We start from the raw sequence: 27,422 nt of genomic DNA on the forward strand, positions 1-27,422 counted from the left end.
ACCCCCCCAACTGCCCTTGATCCACACGCATGGTGTCCCACCTGCCCACCAGGCCCACCTGGCTTTGCCCTGACTTCAGCATCTGTGGGGCCCCAGCTCCTGTCCCCAGGCCTCCAGTTACCTCCTCCTCTAAGAGGCAAACCTCAGAACAGGAAGGGAAGGTCCACGCTGAGATGACCCCACAGGGTGCCTATGGGGAGAGAGGCCTGCAGCAGCCCATAGTGTCCAGGCAGGGGGTTGGGGCTCTCAGGACGTCTGCACTATACGGACAAATAGCCCTGACCTGGGGGGGCACAGAGGCGCTCAGGCCAAACTGCCCTATGGCCACAACCACCCAGTAGGGATCACACAAGGGAAGTCTCATGCCCCTTGAGAGGGGCGCACTCTGATCACTGCCACAGCCGTGGGTATGAGCTGCTCCCCTCCTGCTCTCCCTCCCTGACCGGAACCAAGCCCTGTCCAACTGACCTCTCTCTAGGGACCATCCCTTCTCCTGCTCTCCACCCAATGAGGTTGCAGAGGGGAGTCTAAGATCCAGATCTAAGCCAATCAGCACACTGCATCCCTGGCCACAGTGATTGATTCAGAGTAGGCACTTGACCTAAATGGATTCAATTGGAGTACATCTCAGGATTCCTGCCAGGAATGCTAAAACAAAGACTCTCTTTCTCACCAGATTTCAATCTGTAGCTCCCTGGAGCACCTGCCACCCATCTTGGGGCCAAGAGGAGAGTCCTCCAAGTCTGCAACAACACCAAAAAAACCCACAACAGAATAAAAAGCTAAGACTGGGGAGCTGAGTCCTGATCATATGTTTGCATCCTGATCAGGTCTTGCCTGGAGCTACCCCTGGATTGTGTAGTTCAAAAAGCCTAGAAGTCCTGCTCTGCTGAAGCAAGTTTAGGTTGGGTTTTCTACTACTTACAACCAGGAGAATCCTAAATGATACATGGCAGAGGTATCAGATACACACCCAAGATAACTGTTTGACCCTCATGTCAAAAGCCAAGGACAAAGGGTACCATCTTACCCAGAAGGGTCTGCCCTGTCCCTCCTCTTTGAGGTCTCAGGCCCCGTTGGCTGGCAGGCAGCCCCAAGACCTCTGCCCATACACACCCCCAACACATACGCACACACATGCCACACACAGCACTGGGTAGACTTTTATTTTTAAGTCAAAGGCACAGCCTGGATGGGCTGAGGCAGTGACTGTGGATGCCCACCCCAGACCCCCAAGGTGCCACCCCCAGCTAGGGGCAGCTGTGCCAAAGAGGAGGGGATGGGTGAGAAGGGAGCCTCCCCTTTTAGGGGGTCGCCTACCTCCTTCCTAAGCCTCAATAGGCGGAAGCAGGTGACATGAAGTGAGGCAGAAATGCTTCAGGGGGTCCCCCAGGGCCTCTCACTGAGCACCCCCGACACAGGTCTTTGGTGGACGTAATTGCACAAACAGTCCATAAAGTGACAGCTTGAGGGGTGCCCCCTCCCAAGAGCAGGACCTCAGGGGAGGGCAGGGGAGAGGTCCCAGTTTCTCCCTGTGGCAACTCAGTGCTTAGAAATGGAGGAGGAGCCATTCCCTGCCGGGGCAGCCCCCTGGGGGAGAAGTGCCTTCCACCAGATGAGGCAGCATCTAGGCAGAGGGCCCCCCACTCCACTCCCCAGCAGGCCCCCTCCCTCCCTGCATCTCTAACTCTATCTGGTAAGACATTAAAAAAAATTCTCTGCTTATAAAAATACTTCTGCTCTGTCTGGGGGTGGGGGGGGAGGGGAGAGAAGGGTAACAATCCCTGGGGATGGGGCGGAGCTATACAGGAGGCCTGGGGGCAGTGAGCCGGCCTCCTAGAACACAGCCCCGACCGGGGAGAGGGTCACAGTGACGGAGGCTAGGAGGGGGGCAGGGGACCGTTGGCTCGTCGGGGGGCTCCCTTGGCGGCGGGTGCCCGGCCCGGGACGGCGGGCACGGGGGAGACGCGGCGGGATGTGGCGGCGCTCCGCAGCTTCTGTTTCCGCCGCTTGGCCAGCGGCGCGTTTTCCACGCTCTTCAAGAAGAAACCCTCGCGTTTGCCCCGATTGAACGCCTGGCGGAAAGGAGGCGGTAAGTTCCACCGGCCCGGCCTCGACTTCCAAATCCTAGCTTTGGCCCCCATCCCAGGCCTTCCTTCCCATACCACTAGGTCAGGGCCAACAGGTCTTTGGCCTCCAGCCTCTCAAACGGTCAGGGTCCCGACAGGTCAGACGCCTGGACTCGGCTGAACTCAACCTTTCAGGACTCTGCGGGAGTCGCCTCCCGCAGGCTCCGCCTCTCCAGCCTCGGTCCCGGACCCCCCCGCAGGCCCCGCCCCTCACCAGAAAGGTGGCGTTGAGCCCGGAGCGCACAGCTGGCCCCGAGGACTCCAGCACGTCCGGCGTCCGTAGCGGAGGCGAGGAGCGCGCGCTGCCGTCCTGCAGCCACGAGCTGCCCCGCAGTCCCTCGAGCTTCAGCCGCTTGGTGGGGTCCACAGTCAGGAGCCCTGGAGGCAGGACAGGGGAAGTGTTGGCGGGCTGTGTGTAGAGGCTGCGCCCCAGAGACATCCTAGCAGCCCCACTCTCCTCCCCACAAGTCCCCCACCAGGACACCTGACCCAGTAGCAAACCCTGTCCCATCATGACCCCATGGCCTCCCCCTCCCCAGCCATGACCTGTGACCTCCGGCTTCGCACCTCGGACCAGCTCCTTGGCTTCCTCAGACACGCCTCGCCAGGCCTCCCCGTCAAGGGAGAAGCGCCCTTCGCGGATCTTGCACATTATTTCCGCCGCCTGGCTCTGCCCGCCCTGGCCTGAGGCCCCCTGGAAGGGGACCTGGCCTGACAGCATCATGTACTGGGGAGTGAAAGGTGAGACCAGTCCAGACCTTCTCCAAGAGGCTAACTCCTGAGGCCCATGGCTTATGAACTCTGACATCCAACTCCTAAAACTAGGATGCCCAGACCCCAGCACCAGAGAGACCTCGCCTCTGTATTAGGACGACTTCTGACCCCAGCCTCAGACCAAACCCTGCCACCCCAACAAGAGAACTCCTGTCCCCAGGCTCGGAGGACCCTGACATCTCCTCGGAGACCCCGTCCCATACCAGAATGACGCCGAGGCTCCAGAGGTCGCAGGACTCGTCGTAGCCCTGCTGCGCCAGCAGCTCGGGGGCCGCGTACTGCAGCGTAAAGCAGGGTGTCTGCATGGGCCCCGCTGGGCTCTGCGGGCGCAGACGCGCGAACCCGAAGTCGATGATCTTCACCGGGGCTCCGGGCGTATCATCGGCGTACAGGATGTTCTATGAGGGAGGCGAGGCGGCCGTCAGAGACTGGCCCTCCGCGCCGAAGCCCTCCCAGTCCGCTGAGGCCCCGCTCCCACCTCGGGCTTGAGGTCGCGGTGCACCACCCCCGCCTCCTCGTGCATGAAGCTCACGGCCGACACGAGGCTGCGCAGGATCTGGCTCGCCTCGGACTCGCTGAAGTGCCGCTTCTTGCGGATGTGCTCCAGCAGCTCCCCACCCTGCAGTAGCTCCAGGACCAGGTACGTGTGCAGCTGCGGGCGGCGCGACGGGCCAAGGTCACCACCTGGGTTTACTGTCACCACCTACCCAACCGGGCCGCCCCCCCACCCCCCACCAGGCCCAGCCGGATCCTGCCCCGCGGTCAACATCAAGCTCCGCCCCCGGCTTCAGGCCCCGACCCTGTTCGAACCCTGACCTCAAGACCACCCCAAGAACCACCTTAGGACTCGCTTCAGTTTCTACCCCCTACTTTTTTCCAGGCCCCCGTCCCTTTGGCCACCTTAAAACCCGCCGCCCTAAATCCTCCCCCTGCCCCGTTCCCTTGGCCATCCTCAGCTCCGCCTTCCGGTCCTCAGGCCCTACTCCCCTGAAATCACACTTCCCTGACCTCCGGGTCCTCAGGCCCCGCCCATGGCGCTCTCAGGCCCCGCCTCCTGTCCTCCTCCCCGCCCCCCACGGGCAGGCTCTAGCGTCCCTGGGCTCCGCCCTAGCCCAGGAAGGCGTCACCTGGTCCTGAAGCACTTCGTGCAGCTTCACCACGTTGGGGTGCGACTGGCACAGCCGCAGGGCGGCCACTTCGCGCTGCGTGTTCGCCTCCAGCCTGGGGGCAGGGCAGGCAGGGTCAGGACAGCTGACCTCCGGCCCCGCCCTCCCCGAATCCGCTCAGCAGAACCCAGCCCACCCCGGGCCCGCCCACCTGCGGCTGAGGATTTTGACCGCGAACTCTTGGCCGTTCTGTAGCTGGCGGCAGCGGCGACACACGGAGAAGCTACCCTGGCCCAACGCGGGTTCCCGCAGGTCCAGTTCATACTGCTGGAAGAAGGGCGAGTCCTGGGGGCGAAGGGGACGCGTCAGAGGTCCTACCGGGAGCCTTGCGGCCATGCCACGCCCCTGTTCAGAGAGGCTATGGACCTCACCGAAGCCACAGCATGCGCCTGCTGAAGCCACATCTGGAGTCCCCAAGCCCAGATGCCCCCAAGCCCACTTCTCCCACCCTGGCCCAACCCACCTGCATCATGGCGCTCCTGGCCAACGCTGCCCTGCCAGGCCGGTCTCCAGCAACAGACGCTTCCAGCACATCAGTCATCACCGCGTTGTTGTGGTCAAACAGGATGGACGGTGCCACGAAGGAGTATCCCTGGTGGAGGAGGGGTGTTGTCAGGGGTGGATGGAGGTGCAGATGAGTCCCCGAAGGCCCAGACCCAGCGGGAAGGAGGGCGGGGGCAGAGGAAAGACCCTGGAGTAGGGGATGTTGCTTTTGCATCCTGGTGCACACAGGATGTGTGGACATTTTATTCCACCGTGTTCTATGACCTCTTGGGACCATGCATGTCTGTTCCCCCACCAGTCTGTGACTCTACCTTTCCCATCACAGTGATCCCCCCAAGTGCCAAGGGCGTCATCTGGCACACTGCACTGGCCCAGAATATGATAGGCTGAATACATGAAAGAACTGTGGCCTGGCATCACACATACTTAACTTAGGAGAATTCAACTCTACCCACTCAGGACAAAAAGTCTTTACTCCTTCCTCTCAAATCAAACTTTGGCCTCCTCTGCAAGGGGGGCTACTGAGGAAACGTAAAGAGAAACCAAAGTTAATTCTTTGCCTTTCCTAACAATCCACATCCTGGCAATTCAAGGGACTCTCAAGGGTAATTTTAACAATGTGTTGTCTTCTCCTAAAAATGCAGTGCCACTGTGCGCTAGAATGCAAGCTCCAGCTCCACATGGGTGGGATTATTGTCTGTCAAGTTTATCGTTACGTCCCTAGTGCCCAGGTCAGTGCCTGGAACATCGAAGGCACTCAATACATACTTTTGAATCATTAAATGAATGAATGAAAGTAACCACTGATTCACAAGAAAACTTGCTCATTAGGACTGTGAGATCGAGGATGGATCGCAGTAGATCGAGGGATATTCAAGCACAGAGCTGTCCCTTGTGAGAGCTTCATAGAGGGGAACTGATCCATCCATACTTGATATTGGCCTATTCTTATTTAATATTTATGGACCATGTCCTACAGGCCAGGCCCCCAAGCTGGACTCAGGGACACAGAAATTACCAGCTGGACTCAGGGACACAGAAATTAAACACACAGTCCCTGCCCTCTGGGAGCTTCAGACCAGGTGAGGCAGTCTCAGTCAGCGCCAGGATAAAACCTGCCAAACTGTTTAGAAGGAGATTTTGTCTGTAGCAGGCTGGTGCACAAGGAAAGGGTGACCCAGGGCCAGAGGAGCAGGGAAGACTTCATATGCGGACAGCACTGGACAACAAGGCTTGAATTTTGCCAGGTGAGCAGCTGTACCCTCCAGGTTGAGGGAACCACATATGCAAAGGTACAGAGGTGTGTTCTGGCACCTCTGAGCAGTTCAGAGGTGCTAGAGCACTGAGTGGAATAACAGAGTGCTGAGGCTAGGGCTCTGAGCAGAGACCACACCGTGCAAGGCCTTGTATGCCGAGCAAAGGAGATGGGACTGGTCCAACAGGCCTAAGCTTCTAAAACTGGGTGGAGGGGGCCTATGCCCCCAGGAGTGTGATATGGTGTGCCAGAGGGACATGCAAAGCCACAGTATAAACAAGGCATCTCTTCCTAAGTGTCCCCTTAAGCAAGTGAATAATTTAAAACAGTATTTTTACATAACAATAGAGATACGATGGAGAAGCAGGGAAATTAACATGAAATTTCAAGATAAACCAGGAAATTCAAAGGCATGTCCTGCCCAGGTGGTCTCTATGACTGACAGTTGTAGGTTCCTAACGGAGTGGAGAGACCTAGAGGAGATGCTGACTCCTGATCAGGACACGGGGCCTGTGCAGTGCCCACAGGTCAGCCAGGGCTGAGGCTGAGCACCATTCTGCCTCCCCCGCATCTGTGGTTCTATGAACGCTCACTCACCTGGAAGATGCGCGGATCCCCAGGTGGGGGGCTTCCAGGGGGTGAGTAGACAGGCTCCAGCCGGGTAAATTCCTCTGCAAAGTTGCCCACGTCCAGCTCTGAGCGGATCTGGGGTCGGAATGGGGCTGGAATCTTCCTGGCAGCCAGAGCAGCCCAATCCAGACCCTGGAGAAAAGGAATGAGAGACAAGGGGTCAAAGGGCAGGAAGTGGAAACCCCTGCCCACTCAGGCCACCCTCACCAGGCAGCTCCTCAGTGAGGCAAAGGTCTCACTGGCATTTGTGCGGGAAGCTGTTCTTCCTGCCTCCCCAGCTTCTGTTTCCCTTCCTCTGATAACAGAATCCCTATTTCTCTTGGAGAACCAGCCCTCCACCACACTCAGCCAACTCTGGGGCTTTTAATAGAATTGATGTGCAAAAAAAAAAAAAAAAAAAAACAAATCTCTTTCTCCTACTGGACTTAAATCTGGGAGGATATGGGCCTGGAACTGCTGGGGACCCCCTCAATGTCTAATGATGAAGTGCCTGTGCAGAAAAGCAGAAGCAAGAGACAAAGAAAGAAATTCCTAATAACATAGATTCAGCACCTGGATGCAGCCTTGCCTGAAGTCAGACCACTTTTCCTTGGACTTTTCATTTATGGGAGCTAAAACATTCCTTTTATGTTTAAACTAGTACAGCGGAGCCTGTTCGTTGCCTGCCCAACATCCATTCTCCTGGTCTTCCTTAGTACTATAGCCCCAATTTTATTTCAGGAACCAATGTACACAACTAAAAAATAGTATTTTATAAACTTCCTTGCAGCTAGCAGTGACCAGTTACTTGTAAGCAAAAATTACGAGGTAGGAATCCAGGGAAAGAGCCTGAAGAGGAGGGTGAACCGTTGGTAAGGTGCCCTTTTTGCCCTTCCACTCCTTCTTCTTCGTGCTTCCCACCTGGAGAGCAACCTAGATAGCAAGAGCTCCAGCAGTCATCTTGTACCACGAGGCAACCTTGGGGACAGAGGCTACGTGCTAAGAATAGAGGAGCATTTAAAAAGAAAAAAAAAAAAACTGAACTTGGCTTCATGAAGACACCACAGCAGCCCCAGCCTGCCAACTTCTGGATTTCTTTTATGTGAGAAAATAAATAAATAAATAGACGTCTATCTTGTTTAGACCACTGTTCATTCCTATCTCTGTTCTTAGCGGCCAGACTCTATTCCACAGATATCACCATCTTGAGTTGGACTTTTTGTCACTCGCAGCCTAGAGGCCTGGCCTGGGCTTGAAGGCCCCAGTTCTGGCACCAGGGACCTGAGCACTGCTATCACCAAAGAGGCTATCTCAAAAGAAGGGGGAATAAGGGCACCATCAGGCCTCGAAAACTTTGGGGCGCCTCTCCAGTGTGACTACTGGTCCACCTACTCCCAGCACCTGGAGCCTGGCATGTGCTCAGGGTGGGTTGAGGAATTCACTTAAGGAAACTGACACTGTTCAGTCACTTCGCCCACAAAGGGACATCTTCACCGCAGAGACTTAGACTCCTGTCTGAGAAAGCTTCTCTGAGGGCCCTTCCAAGCAGTACTTGCTGGGAAGATTCAAGGAGATGGCACTCATAGCAAGGGTAACTGGATGTCTGGCCCACTATAAGTGCCCATTAGTGGATGCCTCTGTTTCTACGTCAGACCAAGGCAAATGTAATACCCACATGTAAACAGAACATAACAGTTAAGAGCATGGGCCTTCAAGCCACCCACATGCAGGTTTAAATCTGAGCTCCATCACTTAGCTCAGTGATATTGGGCAAATTACTTAACCTCTCTGAACCTCAGTTTCCTCATCTGTAGAGATGAAGATAATCAGGAAGGTTCTGAGGCTTACATGAAATAATGCAAGCAAGGGGCCAAGACACAGGTGTTCACAGTCACAGGGCCCTGCTCGGCAGTGATGCTGGCCAGGCATAGTGCCCGAGCCAGTGAGGTCTCACAAGGACAGAATTCACTCTGCACTGCACCTTAAACTGTGTGTGCTTTTAACAAGTGAACAAAACCCACGTGGTTGATTCAGACATGTCCATCTGAAGAAGAGGCACACAGCCTGTACAGGTACAAAGACCAAAACCCTGAGTGCACGCAAGAGTCATCAGATTTGGGCTGACAGCAGACCTGGGGTCTGTTCCCAGCTCTACACTTTTACTGTGTGATCTTGGGCACCTTGCTCCTCTCTGAACCTGTCCAATGAAAGGACCGATGAATTCATTCTCAAGTCCCTGCCAGCCCTACCAGGCAATGAATGCTTTCCCGCCAAGAACACATCTTCCAAGTTGCAAGAGAGACGGCTGAGAAGACAAGCCTGCTTTCTTTATCTGAGAGGTTTTCCAAATCAAGTGAAACTGGCCAGCCTCAGACCATCCCTCCAGTGTCCCCCAACCCAGAGCAGTAGCCTGGCCCCGGTGTGTGCAGACAGGTATGGGGGCGAGCCAGGAGCCTCACCTGGAAGAAGGGGTGGTTCTTAACTTCCTGCGCCCCCTGGTGTCCTGCACCCAGCCGCTTCTTGGGGTCCTTGCAAAGTAGCCGCTGCAGTAGATCCTGTGCCACTGGCCCAATCCGGGGGGGGAAGGGAGGGGAGCACTTCAGGATCCGTCTGGGAGGATTGGTGGGGGGGCGTCAGGGGCAGCAAGCCCCCCCTCCAGCCCTGCCCAGGCCCCTCGGCCGCCCTCTGCTTCCAACCCTGCTCACCGAGACACCTCTGCCTGCGTGTTCCTCTCGCCCTCCAGGGTAAAGGGCGAAGCCCCTGTCAGCAGCTCGAAGAGCAGGATGCCTAGGCTCCACCAGTCCACAGCCTGCGGGGCAGAGCCAGGGTGAGGGCCTGTGGCCACCCCTACCTCACCACACCCACCCCTCTGATCCCCTGCCAACCCACCTTGCCGTGGCCCAACTTGCTGCGGATGATCTCAGGGGCCATGTACTCGATGGTGCCACAGAAGGAGAAGGTCCGCTCTTTCTGGGAGGGCAAGAGGACCCGCCCAAGGCTCAGAGTTAAGACTCGTGGACTTGTGAGGGTTGGAGCAGTGGGAACTCCCCGAAGGCAGGGCCTGGATCTACTCACCTCTGTACCCCCGAGAAACGCAGAGCCAGACATGAAGCAGGAGCCGGGAAGGGACGGCCCGCACGGGGGTGCAGGAGGCCGAGACTGCCCTTCACTCACCTCCTCTGTCAGGAACTCCTTGCTAAGCCCGAAGTCCGTGAGGACGACATGGCCCTCGGAGTCCAGGAGCACGTTCTCCAGCTTCAGATCTCGGTAGATGATGCCCAGCTGGCAGGAGCAAGAAGGCCCTGAGGATCCCTCCCCCGACACCCTCTGCTCCTGTCCCTGCACCTGGTCCCTGGGGAAGGGGATCTCCAGTGCTGGTGCGGGGCTGGGGTGGGACTGGGCCATTGGATAGGAAAAGCCATTTAAGATGTAAAAGCAAGGAAGAGGACACCATGGGGAGGCCGCAGGGGAGCAGGCCCCAAGTTCCCAGGGAGAGGAGCCCCATCTCATGACGGCTTTGGGAGCCAAGGCATGAGGTCTCCATTTGCAGAAGTTCTGTGAACGTGGCCCCAGGAAGCAGCCTCGAGCTCCCTGTGAGAGGAAAGCCCCTTCGAGGAGACCCCAGGGGAGGAGACCCCACCAGGCAGCACCGAGGCCTTCCTTCCAGGAGGCCTAAGGGAAGCAGCTCCCGACCCCACCGAGGCCACCAGCCCTCAGAAAGCCCAAGGCCGCTATGTTCACAGTCCCCTTCTAAGGCCCAGGCCCAGTCCCCACGGCCACAGCCAGGTGGCCAGGTCCTCACCCACCTTGTGCAGGTGTTCCAGGGCCAGCACGATCTCGCCCCCATACACGCGCACCTCAGCCTCCTTGAAGTACTGGCGCTGATAGAGGTGGGTGAACATTTCGCCACCGTTCACATAGTCTGGGGGCGGGAGGTGGGTGAAAGTTGCGAAGTAGCCCCCTTGGGTGGCCCCCCTGCCTCCATGGCCCCCAGGGTTGGAAGGTGTCTGCCCTTACCCAGGATGAGGTGCAGCTTGGCGTCCGTCTGGAAGGCGTAGTGCAGCGTGACCAGGAAGGGTGCCTGGCGCACCAGCTCCAGCACGGAGCGCTCCGTGCGCGTGTGCTCCTGCGTCTTGGCTCGCTGCACCAGCGCCGCCTTGCGCAGCACCTTCATGGCATACAGCTTCCCCGCGTCGTGCCCGCCCGCCTTCCGCACCAGGAACACCTTCCCGTAGGCTGTGGGAGCAGCGAGTGGGCGGAGGGTAGGCCATGAACAGGAGGGTGGTGCAGACTGGTGAGGGTGGGCACGCTGCCAAGCCAGGAGGGTGTGCAAGTCGGGGGAAGGAGCTGGGGTGAGAGGCAGGTGTGCAAGAACTGACAGAGCCTTCTAAGGAAAAGGTGTGCACACCCCAGGGCGGGTGCTCAGCGAAACCGGGGAGGGGATGTGCAAACCAGGCTGGGGGGCACAAAAACATGTGCAAACCTGTGGAAGATGAGACAGATGCAAGAGGATGCAAAGCCAAGGAAGGGGGGCAGAGGTGCACGCAGACAGGGGAGGGCCGGTCAAACCCGAGGAGGGGAGTTTGCAAAGTGGGGGAGAGGGCTTTCATATCCCGCAAGGGGAGGAGCTGTGAAATCACACAGGAGAGCTGCAAGCCCCCAAGAGTGTTGGCAGATCCCGGAGGACCTTCCAGGGAGGAGCGACGTCAACGTGGAGCAGCCCTGGGGGTCGGCGTGCAAACCATGGCAGGGCAGGGCAAAGCAGGCAGGGCAGGGAGAGGCTGGGGGGGCACTGCCAGCAGCCTGGCCCAACCCAGGTGGGTGTGCAAGCGGGAGGCCCGGGGCACCATGCCTGGGACACCTGCCGGTGGATAGGGCTCCTCACCTCCCGTGCCCAGCACCTTGAGCAGTTGGAAGTTCTCCACGCCCACCTTCTCCTCGTGCCCGGTCAGGTTGGCTGCGGGCACAGGGGGCAAATGAACCCAGCCCGTGCATGAACCCTCCCAGCCGGCCTGGGCAGCCATCGCCCGGCCTGCACCCCGGGCCACCGCTGCCCCACCTTCGGTGATCTGCAGCTCCACCGCACAGCCCTCGTCCTCGTCCTCGTCCCCCATGGCCGGCGGGTCGCTGGGGCCCGCGAGGCTCAGCTCCGGGCGGCGCCGGTTACATGGCGGCTCCGGCCGGGGCGGGAGCTTCCTGGTGCCGCCTCCGGGGCTGAGGCGGGCGCCGGCGCCGCCTCCCTGCTCCCCGCCCTGCGAGGCCTGAGTCAGGCGCTGGAACGTGACAGCGCCGGGGCGGCGGGCGGGCGGACGGGGCGGTCCCATCTCCCGCAGGCGCAGGGGGCTGGTTCTAGGGCTGTGCGCTCTGGGCCCCAGGCGACCATCCTGGGGACCTGTGAACACCCCTTAGGAGCCATGCCTGGGGTCCGTGGATAACCTGGAGCCTCTGTGGGGCGGACACTCCCAAGCCAGGTGTTGGCCCCAAGGCGGTAAGTCCACATCAGGCTGTGTCCCAAGGGGGATGGGGGTCCCACTCAGGTACTTTAGAGCCGCCTTCCCCTCCAGGATGCCAGCCCTAAGGGCAGCCAAGCAGCTCTGTCCAATTCTTAGCCACCAGCGAAAGTGAGGGATTTCATAAAAATCACAACCCACTTGCCTCGTTTTTGATCACTCCTTGACCTCAGCAAATAGGGAAGGGGATCTGTCGGTCCCCTTGCCAGACAGCAGCCTGAAGCCACACGGCCACCCTTGTCCGCTACTGCCAGCCCAGCCCCAGCCCTGCGCCTCTCACTCAGCGTGGCTCTCGCTCTTGGTGCTGGGCAGGCTAAGAGGGTCGCAGAAGCCGCCCGGCCCAGCCCAGCTCCCTGTCTATACCCCCGGCAGCCAGCGAGACCCTCTCCCCTGTAGACTTGCCTTTGCAGGGGAGGCCTGAGGCACCCTGAGGACCAAGCCCTGTCTCTGGGCTCCCCTTACCTACAAGGGGCACCGAGAGGGAGCCCAGCCCAACCCCCAGCAGGGAGGGGCAGCCGATTTTCTGACCAAATCTCTCTAAAGCAAGCGGACCTATAAAAGCACCTCAGCCCCCAGACACCCTTCACAGCCCACCCAGCGCGCGCACCCCGATGTGGCTCTGCCCCTTGTGGTTCCCAAGCCTGGCACAAAGTAGACCTCGAAAAGGGGTGTCAGAGCCACATAGGTGTGGCCTGCTCTCCCCATCAGGCCCAGAGCCTTGTCCCCCTCCCTGACAACCGACAGGGGCCACCAATAGGGTGGGGCAGCCATCAAAGCCCCCTGCCCTGAGGCCTGTAGGAGGGGCTTCCAGCTGCTCAGCCCCACTGGAGGCCAGGGGGGTCCACTCCCATGCCACCAACCTCAGAAACTCAGGCTGAGAGAAGGAAGGCAGAGCGGTGGGTTATCCCCAAGGGGAGGGCTGTGGAAACCCTGTGAGTCAGGCTGCAGTAGGTTACCCCGGGGAGGCTGGCCTGGCCACCCCTCCCAGCTCTTCCCACCCCCAGATTCAGGTTGCCTCACCTCAGCCGGGCAGCCCCACCCTACTCTGGGCGGCCCCAGGTGCCTTGACTCACGTCCTGCTGCCCAGGCTAATGGCCCCCTTCCCGGGCGTCATCCTAGAGGCCCTGGTCAGAGACCCCGGCGTCCTTCCCACCTCGTGTGTCCCTCCACAACAGCCCCCAACACCAGGCGATACCCCAAGGGCGGTAAATTCCCTGGCGAGGGGCTCAGCCCCAAAGGCAGGGAGGAGAGAGGATGAGGAGGCAGGAAGAAATAAAAGGAGAGAAGAGGGTACAAGGGGCGGGTGCAGGCCCTCTGGGTACTTCTCCTGCCCCACACTCGGGAGCCCAGACCCCACCTCTCAAGCAAAGGCTGAGCCCAGACTCAGACCCTACCCGCTCTGCTGGCTACCCAGAACCTCTGCCCCCTCCCCCCGCCACTGCGACATCCAGGCCAGCCCAGCGGGCCCCTCCCCTGAAGAAAGCCCTTTGCTGCCCCATGAAGGGCAAGGAGGCCAATGGCCACAGGCCTCTGCCAGCAGAGAAGGATTCCAGGCCACATGTGTCCCTGGCACCTAGTGGCTCCTAGATGCGGCTGGTAGACACAGAGCACAGATTCAGGTGGTTGCATCCCAGCTTTATTCTCCTGTCCCTCACATCCCACCTAAGGCTCAGAGACGGGCCCAGGCCACAGTCCCCGGGAAATGGTCCTTGACTCACCGTCTGGACCGGGCAGGGGGCTCTTTTGCCCACTCCTGCCTGCCTCCTTCAGCTGGGGGCTGTCCCGGAGACCACCTCCTCAGCAAAGGCCGCATGGCGGAGCCCCAGGCGGGAGCTGTTTGTGGGGGCCGGCCATCGCCCCTGTCCATAAAGTCATCCCAGCTCCAGCTCGGGGCCCCAGTGCAGGCTGTGGAGGATCTGGGGGCCCAGGCCTCCCTGTCCAAGGATTCGCCACAAGTGCCCTGCCTCCCCAGATTCTTGGGCTGCCCGGCGCCCCCGGTGAGGCTCCAGGGTCGAGAAGACTCCACTCCCAAGCTCCCCATCCACGCAGTGTCACTGGCTGAGGGAAGGGGCGAGAGCCCGTTTCTCCGATTCCTGCACCTCGACATCTGGAAGGGAAAGCTCAGCTCAGGCTCGCTCCCTCGGGGGACTCCCGGCTGCCCTGCCAGCCTCAGACATGCCAGGCCTTCACTTCGGCTGTTCCCTCTGCCACCTGCCGCCCAGTGCTCCTGATCTCACTCGCCCTGCTCGCCTGTCTTCCCAGAACACCATCACCTCCTAATATCCTAGGGCTGGGCTGCCCGGTATAGGACTGGGCACGTGAGATGTGGCCGGTCTGAACTGCAATGTGCTTGGGTGTAAAATACCACTGGACTTCAGACTTAGTGTGAAAAAAATAATATAAAATACCTCATTAATGACTTTTACACTGACTACACATTAAAATGATAATAGTTTAGGCGTACTGAGTTAAACTGATTTTACATGCCTCTTTCTACTTCTCATGAGGCTACTGAAAAATTTTAAATTACACGTGGCGCTCACGTCAGGTTTCTGTCGGGTGAGCCGTCGTAGATAATTATTATTTGTATGCATGTTATTTGCTGTCTCCCACCTCCCCACACCAGAATGTTCCCTGCTGTATCCCCAGCTAGCTCATCACCTGGCACGTCGTAAAGGTTCATTGTCAAATGAGTGAGTGGGTGACTGAGGCCTGCCAGGGGCCCCAGGCAGGGCAATTACCTGCCCTCCTTCCCAGGCCCCCACTCACCCTCTCTGTTGGCATCTGCTTCGCGCTCCGCCAGGGTCTCGACGGAGCCATCCCATCCCACGCTAGGTCCTGGAGGGGGGGGGCACAAGGCAGCCACTGGCCCGTGAGGACCAACACAGAGGCAACAGGGCTTGTGGGGAGACACAGGAGACAGGAAGGAAGCCCCCTCCCCCATGGAGCTGGTGGGTCCACAGGGAACTGGGGGGCTAGTGGGAGGAGGGACCCTTTCCCTCACCTTTGCCATGGGAGCCGGGTGCCCCCAGCGGGCCTGGGCACCGCTGTCGGAATCTCTGCCGCGGGGTGTCCCCGGGGCTGAATGACTCAGAGCTTCGCCCCACAGGAAATCTTGAGCTGAGTTTCCGCCGCCGCCCACCTGCCAGGGTCTCATCCCGCAGGCACAGGGAGCTCTGGGCCCGGCGCACGGGTGCCGGTGAGGGGGACCCTGCAAGAGGCACAGGCAGGGAGGGTATCGGAGCAGTGCCAGGAGGGGCTGGGCAGAGTGTAGGGGTCACAGGGGACAGGCAGCTGCAGAGGTGAGGGCGGAAGGGCCCAGGGCTGGGTGAGTGAAGGTGGCGACAGGAGGCTGGACCCTGTGCTGGTTCTCACACTAACTCACTGTGTGACCTTGGGCAAGACGCTTCCCCTCCCTGGGCCTCAGTTTCCTCATCTGCTGACAGGGATAAATGACTTCTCACTAAAGTCCCCTGCTCCTCCGAGGTCCTAGGTACCGCTGTGGTTGGGTAGGATGGCGTGGGTGGCAGCGCAGGCAGAAGGGAGGTGCCAGCCAAGAGGGACACAGCAGGGATGCAGGGCAAAGAGCTACTGGAACCATCTGGGGGAGTGGGGAGAGGTTGCAGCAGGGAAGGCCAGCGGGGAGCACGTGTGCAAGCCACACAGGAAGACCAGAGGCATTGGCAAGCCCTGGGGGCAGGGGGTAGGGGACATGGGGTAGGGACCATCTTGGTCACCTGACCCCCAGACCCACCTGTGCCATCTGCCTCCCTGCCCTCAGAGAGCTCCATCTCTGGGGGGCCCCCTAGGCTCTCGGTGCTGCCAGCCCCATCGGCCCCCAGGCGTGGCCCCCCATGGGGGCCCCCCTCCCGCCGGGGCCGCATCAGCCTCTTCACCTTGTCTGCCAGCCAGCTGCCCTTCCTGGAGGCAAGAGGGCACAAGAGAGGCTAAGGCCAGGGAGGAAGGAGGGACAAGAGGCCATGTCTGGGATGGCAAAGGCCAGGCAAACCGTCACTGGGGCCCAGTCCTGGGCTGGGCTAGGGCTCGAAGGGCAGGGCAGGGCAGGGGCTAGGTAGGGACGATCCCAGGCCCACCAGGATGGAGGGGCCTCTCACTTGGTCCGGGGCAGGGGCCCAGGTTCCAGCACACGGTACTGGTCCATGATCTTCTCCACCAGCTTCTGCTTCTCCCGGCGCAGGGCATTGAGCTGGTCCCTGGGAGGATGGGGAGGGAGGATGTGGGCTTGAGGCCTGGGCAGGAACACGGGGTACACCCTGGTGCAACCCTGCCCGTTAACACAGCCTGACATACCCCAGGATGGGCTGATACATCCCCGCTGCCCCGAGCCCCTGGGGGTCAGCCTCCCCCTTTTCCCAGGTCCTCCCAGGGCGTCTCCCCATAAACAACCCAAGGGGCAGCCACGCCGGCCCCCACGGCCCCTCACAGGTACTCGCGCTGCTCGCGGTGCAGGTGGTCCCGGCTCTCCAGGCTGCGCTCCAGGAGCTCCCGGTTCTCCCGGCTCAGAGCCTGCACCTCGGCCAGCAGCTGCCGGTTCTCCTCTTCCTGGGCGCTCCGGAGCTCCGTCAACAGCTGTCAGGGGCAGGCGGCAGGACAAGCGGGGGTGCTTAACAGGGCTCAGGGCCGCCGCCTTCCACTCTCTCCACGCTCTTGCCAGCCCCCAAGGCCCCCTCCAAGCCAACCTTCCTCCCCAGCCACAACCCACCCCTCACCACACCTCACACTGTGTGGCCAGCCGGCAGGCGCTCAGATCCAGCTGCTGGTTGGACTCTCGCAGTCGCAGGCTCTGCGCCTCCAGCTGTGCCCGCTCCAGCTCCAGCCTCGCCAGCCGGCCCCGCAGCTCCCCGCGTTCCCCCTGCAGCTCACCTCGCTCCTGGGACACCTCCGCCAGCAGCATCTGAGCTCTGCAGAAGCAAGGAGAGCTGCTCTCCAAGGGGACTTGCCCCACCCCACCCCCAGGCCCCTCATGAGGGCCAGAGGAGCCTTGATGGGGAGAGGAGGCAAAGCAGGACCCCACGGGGAAAGCGACCAACTCATCACCATCCCACTTCACAGATGGGAACACTGAGAACTTGCCCAAGGGGCGAGGGGCTGTGCCAGGGCTGGTACCTGTCATGCTCACTCTGCAGCCTCCGGAGCTCCTCCTCCAGGCCCCGCTGCCGATGCCCGTCCTGCATCAGGCGTTCGCGCTCTGCCAGCAGGGCCACCTCCTGCGCCTCCACATGCGCCCTCTGGGCCTGCAGCTGCTCGTGCCTGCAAAGAACAAGGAGCTAAGAGGGCCGCAGGGACCCAGGGCGTGTAGGTAGCTGGACCGTCTGGACCTGTAAGTCCATCGTCTCCTAAGCTTAAGCCCCGGGGCAAAGCCACAGGGCAGAACGCTGTGCCAGGTGCCCACCACTCCTGACCACCGATGAGCCCCAGGGTGAGCCCACCCCGGAAGTGTAAAGAGCCCAGCCGCACAAGAGGGCACAGCAATGGAGGTGGGTCCACTGGTGGCACTGCTGCCTTGGTGGCATCAGACCCACACAGGGAATCTGCTCTGGGCGGGTAGGGGGTGCCCAGGAGAGGAGCTGGGAGTTTGGAGGAGGCTCACCGGCCCTGCAGCTCCCGGTGGGCCAGCTCCAGTGCCCGCATGTTGGCCTTGAGGTCGCGGTGCCGGGCCAGCAGTCCCTCTAGCTCGGCCTCCTGCCGCCGCTGCAGCTGTGCCAGGGCCTCGTGATCCCGAAGCAGGGCCTGCTGCTGCCCACGGGTCTCCTCCTGGGAGCGCCGTGCTGCCTGCACCTCTTCCTCCAGCATCCCCAGCTTCCTGTGCAGCTCCTGGCCCTGCAGCTCCAGCACAGACTTCTCAGCCTAGGCCAGAGGAGGGAGCAGGGCCGGCTGGGTGACGTCCCAGGCCGGAAACGGGGTAAGGGACGGGGGCAAAAGGCAGAGGGCGGGGCAGAGGAAAGGAGAGAGCGGTCTAGGGATCCGAAGGCAGAGGCAGCCATGGAGGGGAGGGCAAGTGGCACAAGGTAGGGATGGCACAGATGGGGCTGGGGTCGGGGCAGGGCAAGCAGGAGGGACTAAGGGCTGGCTGTGGAGGAGAGGGCTGGAGACGGGGTGAAATGGGCACTGACGTGGGGGCTAGAGGCAGGCAGAGGGCTTACGGACAGGGGAGGAGAGGGCTGGAGATGGGATGAAATGGGCACTGATGTGGGGGCTAGAGGCAGGCAGAGGGGGTACGGGCAGGGGAGGAGAGGGCTGGAGACGGGATGAAATGGGCACTGACGCGGGGGCTAGAGGCAGGCAGAGGGGGTACGGGCAGGGGAGGAGAGGGCTGGAGACGGGATGAAATGGGCACTGACGCGGGGGCTAGAGGCAGGCAGAGGGGGTACGGGCAGGGGAAGTGGCAGGAAGTGGGCAGCGATGGGGCAGGGGACAGGTGCGCAGGCCGTCACCCACCTGCAGGCAGCTGCTCTGCTCCTGTGCCCGCTGACTCTGTAGCAGCAGCTCCTGGGCGCGCCCCTGCAGGCTTCCCAGCTGCCCCTCCAGGTGCTGCAGCTGCCCCTGCAGAGCCGCCTTCTCGGCGGCCAGCGTTGCGTTCTGCCCGGCAGGGAGGGGGTTAGCCGGTGCCAGGCCTCTGGGGCACACCCCCCAGCCCCACGCCCACCACGGCGACACTCACGCTGCGCTCCACCTCAATGAGCCGCGCACTCTGGGCCTCCGTGACCCTCGGCTCGGCCTGCGTCTCAGGCCCCTGTCCCACAGCACCCTGGCGCAGCTGCAAGGAGAGAGGGAGTGGCAGTGGCCTGGGCACAGCGCAGCGGACCCTTACCCCCTTTGGCAGTCCTCCCGCGTCACGCTTCCCCCACTGCCCAGCATCCCGCAGCCCTGCCCGCCTTGCTCCGTCACTCTCCACCTGCCCTTTGCGCCTTCTCTCGGTTCTGCAGCAGAGCCCAGCCTCCGCCCGAGCCGTTGCTTCTGCACATCGTCCTCCTCCTCTGGGCCCCAGTTTCAACACTGCTTTCTCCAGAAAACCTCCGCCGATCAATCCCACACCAGCCAGCTAAGCAGTCTGCTGGGGGCCCACTGGCTATGGTCGCCTGTGTTCTTGCCTCTGTCCCAGGTGGACAGTGGGCTCCCTAGGGCGGTGGCAACCAGGTATGGGGCCGTACCAGAGCGGCGCTGAGCCCGCACACAACAGGCCTATCAGAAACGATTCCCGACTTGGGACGATAGTCGCTGAGCTCAGGAAGTGGTGGAGCCCACGCATGAGGGACACAGCAGGTGCCTCAGAGTCAAGCCGCCAGGCTCTGCCCATTTGAGGAATGGGGGAGACGAGGCCCGGGCAGAGCCGCCTGGCTCCCAGCACAGTGCTCCCTCCTACAGGCCCCCAATCGGGGCACAAGGCGAGCAACTGGCCAAGAGCGAGGGCCAAGACCGAGGGGGCGATACGGGTGCACGCGGCCCTGGCTGTCTGTGTGCAGGATGGAGGGAGGAGTGGGCCGAGGCCCTGGCAAGCAGGGCAGCGGCCTCACCTGGAACAGCTCCTCCTCCAGCTGCAGGGCCCTCTTTTTGAGTGCCAGCAGCGCCTCCTCCTTGCTGGTGGCCGCCACCTGCAGCTCAGCTTCCAGCCGCTGCTCCAGGCCCTGGTACCTGCCGGGAGAAGTGTTGGCTCCCAGCCCTCCCCAAGTCCTTGCCTGCCCCTCTCTGCCCCTCAGGCAACACCCCACCTTTGGTGCTGGACCTCCTGTTCCCGCAGAAATTCCTGGTGCTCCAGAGCCGCCCGTTCCAGCTCACTCTGCAGATGCTCCAGCCGGGCCCCCAGCTCCTGGCCCCGCACCGTGGCCTTCTCTAGCTCCTGAGGGCAGGCAGAGAAGCCTCAGGGCCAGAAGGGCAGACCACCACCCTCACCCAGGCCTGAGAGTCAGGAGACCCGGCTTTCTGTCCTTGCTTTGTCGCCCTGGGCAAATATCTTTAACCCTTTGGGGCTCTACTCCCCCATCTGTAAAATGGGAACAAGGCCTGGTCGCCTTGGAGAGTGGGTATGAAAGAGCTGGGGATTATAAACTGGGGATTATAAGCCTGAGGGAGGCCCCTGGGCCAGGAGTCAGAGGCACTCGCTGGGCAAACGTCTTCACCTCTCTGAGCCCATGGTTCCTCACGTGCCCAGTGACAGCTGGATTCACCCTACGTTCTGAGGCCACACAGGCCATGTGAGGGCAAGAGGGGCTCGGACGAGGCGGGTCTGGAGAGGACCCTCAGCCACAGGAGGGTGGCCACAGAGGGCAGGAACTTGGTGAAGGCCAGGCCCAACCGCAGTGGGAGCTGGGAGGGGGAGGGCCAGGATGCCGCTGACCACGCAGCCTGTGGCGGTTGGGCCGTACCACTGCGGAAGTGGATAGGAGACCCACTCTGGCCTGTGGGCCCCGCGAGGTAGGGCAAACCATTCTGAGGTACGGGGAGTGGGGGCCCTGGCAGGATGAAACCCTGGGGAAGGCCCGACCATGACAGCCGCCCGCCAAATCCTGCCCTTGGAAATGGGGTCTACCAACCCTTACTCTGATCTTCCTGGCTTAACAACCCCACCCGGACCACCGCTCAGGGTCACTGCACTTCTAGACACCCTTGGCCACGGCCTCTCATTGAAAAACTAAGAGTCCCAGGAGTCCCTGCTGCCTGCAGCCAGCAGCCACAAGAGCCCCAGGGCGGAGAATAGGAAGAACAGTGGTGCCCAGGAAGACCTGCATCTCGGGCCAGACCCCTGCCCTCCCCCTAGCCGGGAGGCCCACCTGGACAACCCCCTTGGCCCCTGGTTCCCTGACCTCCCTCCCCTGGCCAGCCACCCCGGCCTGTACCACACCCAGTTATCACCAGGAACTGCTCCACCAGGAAATCTCACAAAATTCCCCTTTGTCCTCAGCCTCTTCCACCCTCTTGGTCCTCAGAGCCGGCTCCTCCAGCCGGCCAGCCCTACCCCTACCTTCACTGCCCACCTGCTGGCACTCCCTCTCCACGGATTAAGCCCATACTGAGTGCCAGGTACTGCCCCAAGCTCTCTACATTCATTACCTTACAGGATCCTGTGACACAGGTATTGTTTTTATTCTGGTTTCAGGTAAAGAAACTGAGACTCCGAGAGGTTAAGTAACTGGCCCCAAGCCACACAGCTGAGTAGGGGATCTGAGATATAATCCAGGTCCGTCTGACAGCATCTCTCAATCACCTCCTACAAAGTGGACCCCAGAGACAACCTCTTGGCCTTACCCTCTCACCCACACCTCCAATTCTCACACTCCCCAGGCCAAGCCAACAGCCTGTTCCTCACTCCTCTCCATCAGGAGGCATCTCGGAGCAAATAACTTATCCTCTCCGGATCTCAGTGCCCTCCTCTGTGCAACAGGGATGAAACTGGCAACTGCTCAGCCAGAACATTTGAGTCCTCGTCTGCAGCACACCTGCCCCTCAGCACTGTGCCCCACTGGCCTGAACACCCGTCCCATTGCCTTGTGGTCTCCTCTGCTTCCCCTGAGGGGCCTTCAGACCCGCAGACCTGACCACTCTGCTCACTTTAAACCCTCCGGTGACTCCTCGTTGCCCTCATGAAAACAGCTGCAACTCCTCCCTTTACTCATAAGGAAGACGAAGCCCTGCCCTACAGGAAACCTGCTTAATGAGGTCTTAGTCTCACCTCCCTCCACTCCCCGCCTCACACTCCACCCCTACAAACTGTACCTCCTCCTGGCTCACTGCCGTTCTCTCTCCTCCTCCAGGAAGCCTTCCCTGACGTGCCCCAGGCTGAGTCCAGTGTGCTTCCTGGACCCCCACGGCTCTCCGCACGGTCCTGTCTCCACCCCAGACTGTGAGTGAGCATCTCCCGAAGGACACATGCACTGACTGCCTGGTAAAGGGCCTGGTGCCAAGGAGATGCCCGCAAACATGCTTGACTGAATGAATAGAGGGGTTTCCAGGTCTTCTCTCTCCTCCACCCTCCATCCCAGCTCCAGCCAGCCTCACCTGCCACCTTTTTTTTTTTTTGGCCGCACCACGCGGCTTGCAGGATCTTAGTTCCCCGACCAGGGATGGAACCTGTGCCCCTGCAGTGGAAGCGTGGAGTCCTAACCACTGGACTGCCAGGGAATTCCCTCACCTGCCACCTTGACCACTGGCACTGCCTCCTATGGCCCCAGGTTCCCCTGTACACTAAGGTGACCCTCCCCAAACGCATCCTCACACAGGTCTGCCCACACCCTTGGGTGAATTTCCCTGCCTGGGGATGGAGTACCAACACCTACAACGCTGGTCCAATGTACTTCTCCACCTTCCCCCACATCTCCTGGGCCCCTGAGCATCTCTAATGCCTTCAAGTCTTTGCACATGCTGTTCCCTCTGGATGAAATATCCTTCCCCGCTTAGCAAAATCTCGATCTTTCCTTAGAACCCTCCCGAAGCCTCTTTGCGCCGACCCTGGCATCAGCTCCCCTTCCCGTGGGGCTCCCGAAGCACTTTGCCTGTAACAACCAACGTATCTTGAGCCTTTGCCCAGCATGAGCTAGGCTCTTCACGCCATTATCTCCCTTGGTCTTCCAAAGACCCGCTGAGGCAGCTACGAAGAGCACCCCCATTTCACAGACGGAGGCACCGGGGCAGAGCTGAGCAAAGCACCACAGTCAGAGAGGCCATCTAGCTCCATGCCCACCTGCTACAGCCACCCCATCAAAGGCAGGGGACATCTGCCCCTCTCCCAAGCCAGGCATGCCTTTGGGAGCCAGGAGGGGACTTCGCCTTTCTATTTCCGGCCCCAGGCCCCAGCTCAGTGCTGGGCACTCAACGGCTGCTGATGGAGTTAATAACCCAAAACCCCAGCAACTGGCCTGGAACCCTGCTTCCTGACCCTGGCTACGAGCCCCGACATACCTCCTGGAGGGCCTGCCTCTCCCGGCGCTCCCTCTCGGCCTCCTCCAGGTGCCGGCGGCTCTCGCTCTGCAGCACCTGCAACCGCTCCTCGGCCGCCTCGGCCCGGGCCCGCAGCCTGGGCGCCTCTCGCTCCCACTGCCTCCGCTCGCGGCCCGTCGCTGCCAGCACCTCCGCCAGTGCCCCCCGCTCCCGCGACGCAGCCTCCAGCTCCCGGCCAGCGGCCTCCACCGCCTCCCGCAGCCGGGCCAGCTCCCGGGCCTGGGCCTCCACCTCCTGGTGGGCCTCGGCCTCTGCCCTCCGTGCCTGAGCCAGCTCCTCGGAGAGGCGGGCGGCCTCCGTGCCTCGGGCCTCCAGCCTCCAGGCCTGGGCCTCCAGCTCAGCTCGAAGAGCCTCAGCCTCTCTCCTCAGCCGTGCCATCTCCTCCTTGAGGGCCTCCTGCTCTGGGACACCATGGGCCAGGATCTCCCCTGGGATCCGCCCCTCCCAGGTCTGGGCCTCAGGAGCCCCCTCCAGCTTCTGCTGTGGTTTTTGTTGGGCTGGGTCCCCGACCATCCTCTCCAACTTCTGTTCATGCTCTCTGGCCTCTGCTCGCCCCTTGGGTAGGTCCAGCCTCTGGTCTAGGGTCTCCTCCACCTGCCCACAGAGGCTGGGCTCCGAGAGTCCGGGTTTGCTCTCAGGGTCCTCCTGTCTCAGCCCCAAGGCCTCGGGCACTGACTCTCCAGTCTCTCCTTCCAGCGACAGCTGGGCCTGAATTTTGATATCTGGACCCTGAGGTGGGGCCACAGCGGCAGGGGTCTGGAGAGGGGCTCCAAGGCCAGCCTTCTTCAGGGACTCCTGTGCCCCTACAGCGGGGCCTGACTTCTGGGCCATCGTGCCTACAGGCACCATGACAGCCGCCTGGAGGGGCCTCTCCACCACCTTTGGGTCCAAATCAGATGCCTGAGGACACTCAGCTAACCCCTCGAGGGCTGAATCTGATGCCAGGGGAGCCGGGTCCAAAGCCTGGGGGCCTTCATCCCCTGCCTGACCTGCCAAGCCCTGGGGGCCATGGTCTGAGGCCAGCGGAGTCTGGGGAGCTGAGTCTGGCTCTGGAATCACGGAGTCCTCGCTCGGCTCCTCCAGCAGGGGGTGCTGAGGGCACATGAGAGGGATGGTCAAACCCAGCGGAGGATGCCAGGAAGGACGTGCTGATGCTTGGGGGAGGGGACTCACCTGGCCACCTGGCTGCCCCTGCAGCGCCCGGAGCAGGCCTCGGAGCTCCTGATTCTCCCGCTCCAGGGTCCGCAGCCGCCCAGCCTCTGCCTCCCTCACTTCGTCATGCAGAGAGGGAGCCGCTTCTGGCAGGGGCGCTGGGGTGTGGGAGATGCGGTCAGGACCCCTCTGCTCCCTTATGGCTCCTCACCCACACCCACCACCCCCCGACACCCCCGGGGGAAGGGGAGGAAATCAGAAGCTGTCCCCACTAAGGTGCAGGAAAACACAGGCAGCTTCCCACCCACAGCCCCTCCACTGGGGTCCACTCACCCTCCCCAGGAGAGCCTGGGGCTGGCTCCAGGCTCCGCTGAAGCTCCAACTCCAGCTCCACGTTCTCCTCTGCCAGCTGGTCCACCTGATGCCGTAGAGAGTTCAGCTCCTGGAGGGGAGAGCAGGGTCAGACAAGCCCTCCCCTCCAGGGCCAGGCCAAGTGTGTGGGCTAGAGGGTCACGAGGGAAACAAGGAGTAGGAGGCACAGGCATCACCAAGGAACCCTGGGGACCACTGGGGTCACAGATCACTGCGTGACCAGGGCTCACGCTGGGAATCTCACCGCGTGGGCCTCGCCCAGCCGGGTCCGCAGCAGCAGGTTCTCCCGCTGGGTCTCATGCAGCCGAGCACAGCGCTCCTGAGAGGCCTCCAGCTGCTCCTCCAGCAGCGCCTTCGAGGCTTCCAGAGCCCCGGAGAGCGCCCGCTCCTCCTGGTGGGGGAGCAGAGAGAGCCGGTGGTGCGGTGCCCCCAGCACTCCGGGGCCACAGACCCTGGCTCCCCTCCCCCATCTGACTCTGCACCTCTGTTGCTCTCCAGGCCCCGCCTCTCCCCGCCATCTGCCCCTCCCCCTCCAAGGTTTCTTCAGGTACCACTTCCCTAGCACCTGGCCCTGCCCCTTCTCCCCAGGAACTGCCTTCCAAGGTCCTTCTAAGTCCCACTTAGCCCCGTTGCTGGGTGCTCTCTCCAGACACTGCCTCCCTTACAACTGGCCCCACCCTCCTCTCCAGGACCTACCCTTACCTACAGCCTCCACCTCTCCCCTCCATCTGCCCCATCCTCCAGAGGGCCTGTCCCCAGACACCACCTGACCGCGTTCTCCTAGCGGTGACTATTCCCTCCATCAGGCCTGACCTATCCCTTGGCCCAAATTCGCTCCTCTCGAGGCCCACCCTGTCCCCGGCAGGCCGCGCCCCCCATGCCCCGCCCCCTGCAGACCCGTCGCCCGCCTCACCTCCAGCCGGCCCTTGCAGGCCTCTGCTGCCTGCAGCCGCTCCCGGCAGCGTCGCAGTTCCTCCTGCAGGCGGGGCAGGCGGCCGGCCCGCTCCCGCAGCGCCTCCGCCTCCTCGCGGTACAGCGCCTGGGCCTGGGCCAGACGGTGCGGAGCTAGGAAGGGCCACCCGCTGGCCAGAGGGTTGAGGACGGGAAGGAGCCGGGTTGGGGGAGGCAGTAGGCTGGGGAAGGTGCGGGGGGCGGGTTAGGGAATGCGACTGTGTCTGGGGGCACCTGAGCGCACCTCCTGGCGGAGCCTTCGAATTTCGGCCTCCAAGCCCTGCACCTCCACCTGGGAATCTAGCAGCAGCTCGGCTTTCTCCTCCCTGGAGGGAAGGGACGCAGGAGGGGTCTGGGGACCTGCACCCTCCAGCCCTTGCTAGGCCTGAACCCCATCTGGACCCCACCCAGACCTAAGCTGCGCTCCCTGCCGGCCCCCCACCACCACCACCACACCCACCACACCCACCACACCACACCCCCGCCAGGTCCTTCCCAGCCAGCGGTGCTCACAGCTCCTGCCGGACGCGCCGCAGTTGGGCCTTGGTGTTGGCCAGCTGCAGGGCCAGGTGGTGTGAGGCGCCCTCCGGGGGAGTCCTGGCAGGAGCCTCAGGCAACAGGGGGACCGCCAGCTGCCGCTCCAGCAGCAACTCAGCCAGCCGCTGGGGGACGTCAAGAGTCAGGAGTCCGGAGTAACCCACCCCAAGAGCCCCACATCGGCCCCCAAGCACCACAAGACGCATGTGACCGTTGCAGCGCCCCACCCCCACCCGGACCTCCGGCATGCGGCTGGGTGCCCGGCTGGGTCCCTGTGGCCCTCCTCCTCCTCCTCCGGCTGCCTCGTACCTGGGCCCCCACGTCCCGCTCCCGAGCCAGCCTCAACAGTGTCCCCACCAGGCTCCGGGACAGCATCTCCAGCTCCGAAGGCGCCAGCTCCCCAGGCTCGGGCCCAGCCAGCGCCAGCACCAAGCCGGCCCCGGGCTGGGTCACCTGGAGGCACAGGGAGAGCAGGTCAGCCAAGGAAGTAGGGGGCAGGGTGTCCCAGACGGCCGACCAAACTTGTACCTCCTGGATGGCAGCAGCCAGCTCACTCTGGACCTCCAGGCTGAGGCCCTGGATGTGCCGGATGAACAGCTCCCGGTGCTCACACTGCAGGGGGAGCAGGGCGACGAGGAGGGGACAGTGAGGCTCACACCGGCGTCTCCCACCTCTGCTCCCAAAGCCAGACCCTGCCCTTCCCCGCCCCGCTCACCTGCACTGATGCCCCCAGCAGTAGCCTAAGGATGCCTTCCAGCTCCTCCACCGCCTCCTCTGCAGGGCACAAGCCACAAGGGGTTAATGCGCAGGGATAGGGGGAAGAAGCAGGAAGGGGTGGTGGGAGAGAGCACCTGAGAAGGGGTCAAACCCCAGCGCCTGGAGGTCTGGGGGTGGAGACAGGATCAGCAGCTGCAGCTCCTCCTGCAGCAGACGGGGTGGGAGATGTGAGAAGGGCCTTGCCGCGGGCAGGGGGCTCCCAGGCTCAGCCTCCCCCTCCTGACCCCTCACCTGGTAGAAGTCCCTCAGCCGGCCCCACAGGTGGTTCAGGTTCCATACTCGCCAGGCTGCGGGACCATCGTGGCCCCTGATCATTTGAGGGCCGCCTCGGGAACTGGGGGCGCTGTGGGCACAGGGGACGATAGGTGGGAGGGGTAACTGAGGACCCACCTCCCCTAAACCAGGCTCTGCCAACCACCCCTCAGGCTCTTCCCACCAGGCTGCCTGGCCTCCCTCCCCTCAAACCCCTCCGCAGCTGCCCCGGGTCCCCCTCTGATGCCCCTTACATGATGCCCAGCACCCGGAGGAGCAGGGCCCCGTCGCTGAGGCGTAAGAACCTCGTCTCCGGACAAAGAGGCCCCTCTCCTTCCTCCTCCTCTTCCCCCTCCGGCTCCCCCACCAGCCCGGCCAGGCCCAGCGCCTGTGGGGACACAAAGGAGTCAGCTGGCCTGGGTGGGAGGCCTGCACTGGCAGAGTTAATCCTGAGCCCCTCTGACCTGCCTCCTGAGCCCGC

At 61.9% G+C, this 27,422-nt stretch overlaps 2 protein-coding genes across 5 annotated transcripts in view; both read right to left on the minus strand.

Moving 5' to 3' along the window:
- Nucleotides 1–1,143: 1,143 nt before the first annotated feature.
- RPS6KA4 (ribosomal protein S6 kinase A4) lies at nt 1,144–13,451 on the minus strand. Of its 2 annotated transcripts, XM_024748774.1 has the most exons (17): nt 11,497–13,451; nt 11,323–11,394; nt 10,455–10,673; nt 10,244–10,359; nt 9,612–9,719; nt 9,327–9,407; nt 9,143–9,246; nt 8,897–9,047; nt 6,426–6,590; nt 4,533–4,661; nt 4,221–4,354; nt 4,031–4,124; nt 3,382–3,555; nt 3,107–3,301; nt 2,697–2,856; nt 2,344–2,507; nt 1,144–2,075 (listed from the first exon to the last, which is right to left on the minus strand). In XM_024748774.1, the coding sequence occupies exons 1-17, from the start codon at nt 11,759–11,761 to the stop codon at nt 1,881–1,883; spliced, it is 2,526 nt and encodes an 841-aa protein (XP_024604542.1). In that variant the 5' UTR covers nt 11,762–13,451; the 3' UTR covers nt 1,144–1,880. The 2 variants fall into 2 exon arrangements, with proteins under 2 accessions (XP_024604542.1, XP_024604541.1); XM_024748773.1 differs by having other exon boundaries at nt 1,161–2,075; nt 9,327–9,719.
- A 116-nt stretch (nt 13,452–13,567) lies between these two features.
- CCDC88B (coiled-coil and HOOK domain protein 88B) overlaps nt 13,568–27,422 on the minus strand; it is a 14,054-nt gene continuing 199 nt past the window's right edge. Inside the window, exons 2-27 of one of the 3 annotated variants that reach the window (XM_024748770.1) lie at nt 27,196–27,329; nt 26,921–27,032; nt 26,764–26,833; nt 26,628–26,686; nt 26,441–26,524; nt 26,222–26,365; nt 25,889–26,037; nt 25,620–25,701; nt 25,338–25,469; nt 24,669–24,815; nt 24,386–24,494; nt 24,074–24,210; nt 22,862–23,992; nt 19,678–19,805; nt 19,483–19,600; nt 18,642–18,725; nt 18,407–18,547; nt 17,559–17,815; nt 17,075–17,218; nt 16,683–16,869; nt 16,392–16,537; nt 16,063–16,161; nt 15,702–15,868; nt 14,952–15,158; nt 14,717–14,785; nt 13,568–14,054 (exon numbers count right to left, since the gene is read on the minus strand). In XM_024748770.1, the coding sequence (XP_024604538.1) occupies nt 13,999–14,054; nt 14,717–14,785; nt 14,952–15,158; nt 15,702–15,868; nt 16,063–16,161; nt 16,392–16,537; nt 16,683–16,869; nt 17,075–17,218; nt 17,559–17,815; nt 18,407–18,547; nt 18,642–18,725; nt 19,483–19,600; nt 19,678–19,805; nt 22,862–23,992; nt 24,074–24,210; nt 24,386–24,494; nt 24,669–24,815; nt 25,338–25,469; nt 25,620–25,701; nt 25,889–26,037; nt 26,222–26,365; nt 26,441–26,524; nt 26,628–26,686; nt 26,764–26,833; nt 26,921–27,032; nt 27,196–27,329 (4,293 nt within the window). In that variant the 3' untranslated portion in view covers nt 13,568–13,998. Of the gene's footprint in view, nt 14,055–14,716; nt 14,786–14,951; nt 15,159–15,701; nt 15,869–16,062; nt 16,162–16,391; nt 16,538–16,682; nt 16,870–17,074; nt 17,219–17,558; nt 17,816–18,406; nt 18,548–18,629; nt 18,726–19,482; nt 19,601–19,677; nt 19,806–22,861; nt 23,993–24,073; nt 24,211–24,385; nt 24,495–24,668; nt 24,816–25,337; nt 25,470–25,619; nt 25,702–25,888; nt 26,038–26,221; nt 26,366–26,440; nt 26,525–26,627; nt 26,687–26,763; nt 26,834–26,920; nt 27,033–27,195; nt 27,330–27,422 lie in introns of all 3 variants that reach the window. The other 2 variants (XM_024748769.1, XM_024748772.1) reach the window with 2 other exon arrangements.

The sequence above is a fragment of the Neophocaena asiaeorientalis genome, unplaced genomic scaffold (genome assembly GCF_003031525.2).
Source record: "Neophocaena asiaeorientalis asiaeorientalis breed wild unplaced genomic scaffold, Neophocaena_asiaeorientalis_V1.1 scaffold43, whole genome shotgun sequence".
Classification (NCBI taxonomy): domain Eukaryota; kingdom Metazoa; phylum Chordata; class Mammalia; order Artiodactyla; family Phocoenidae; genus Neophocaena; species Neophocaena asiaeorientalis.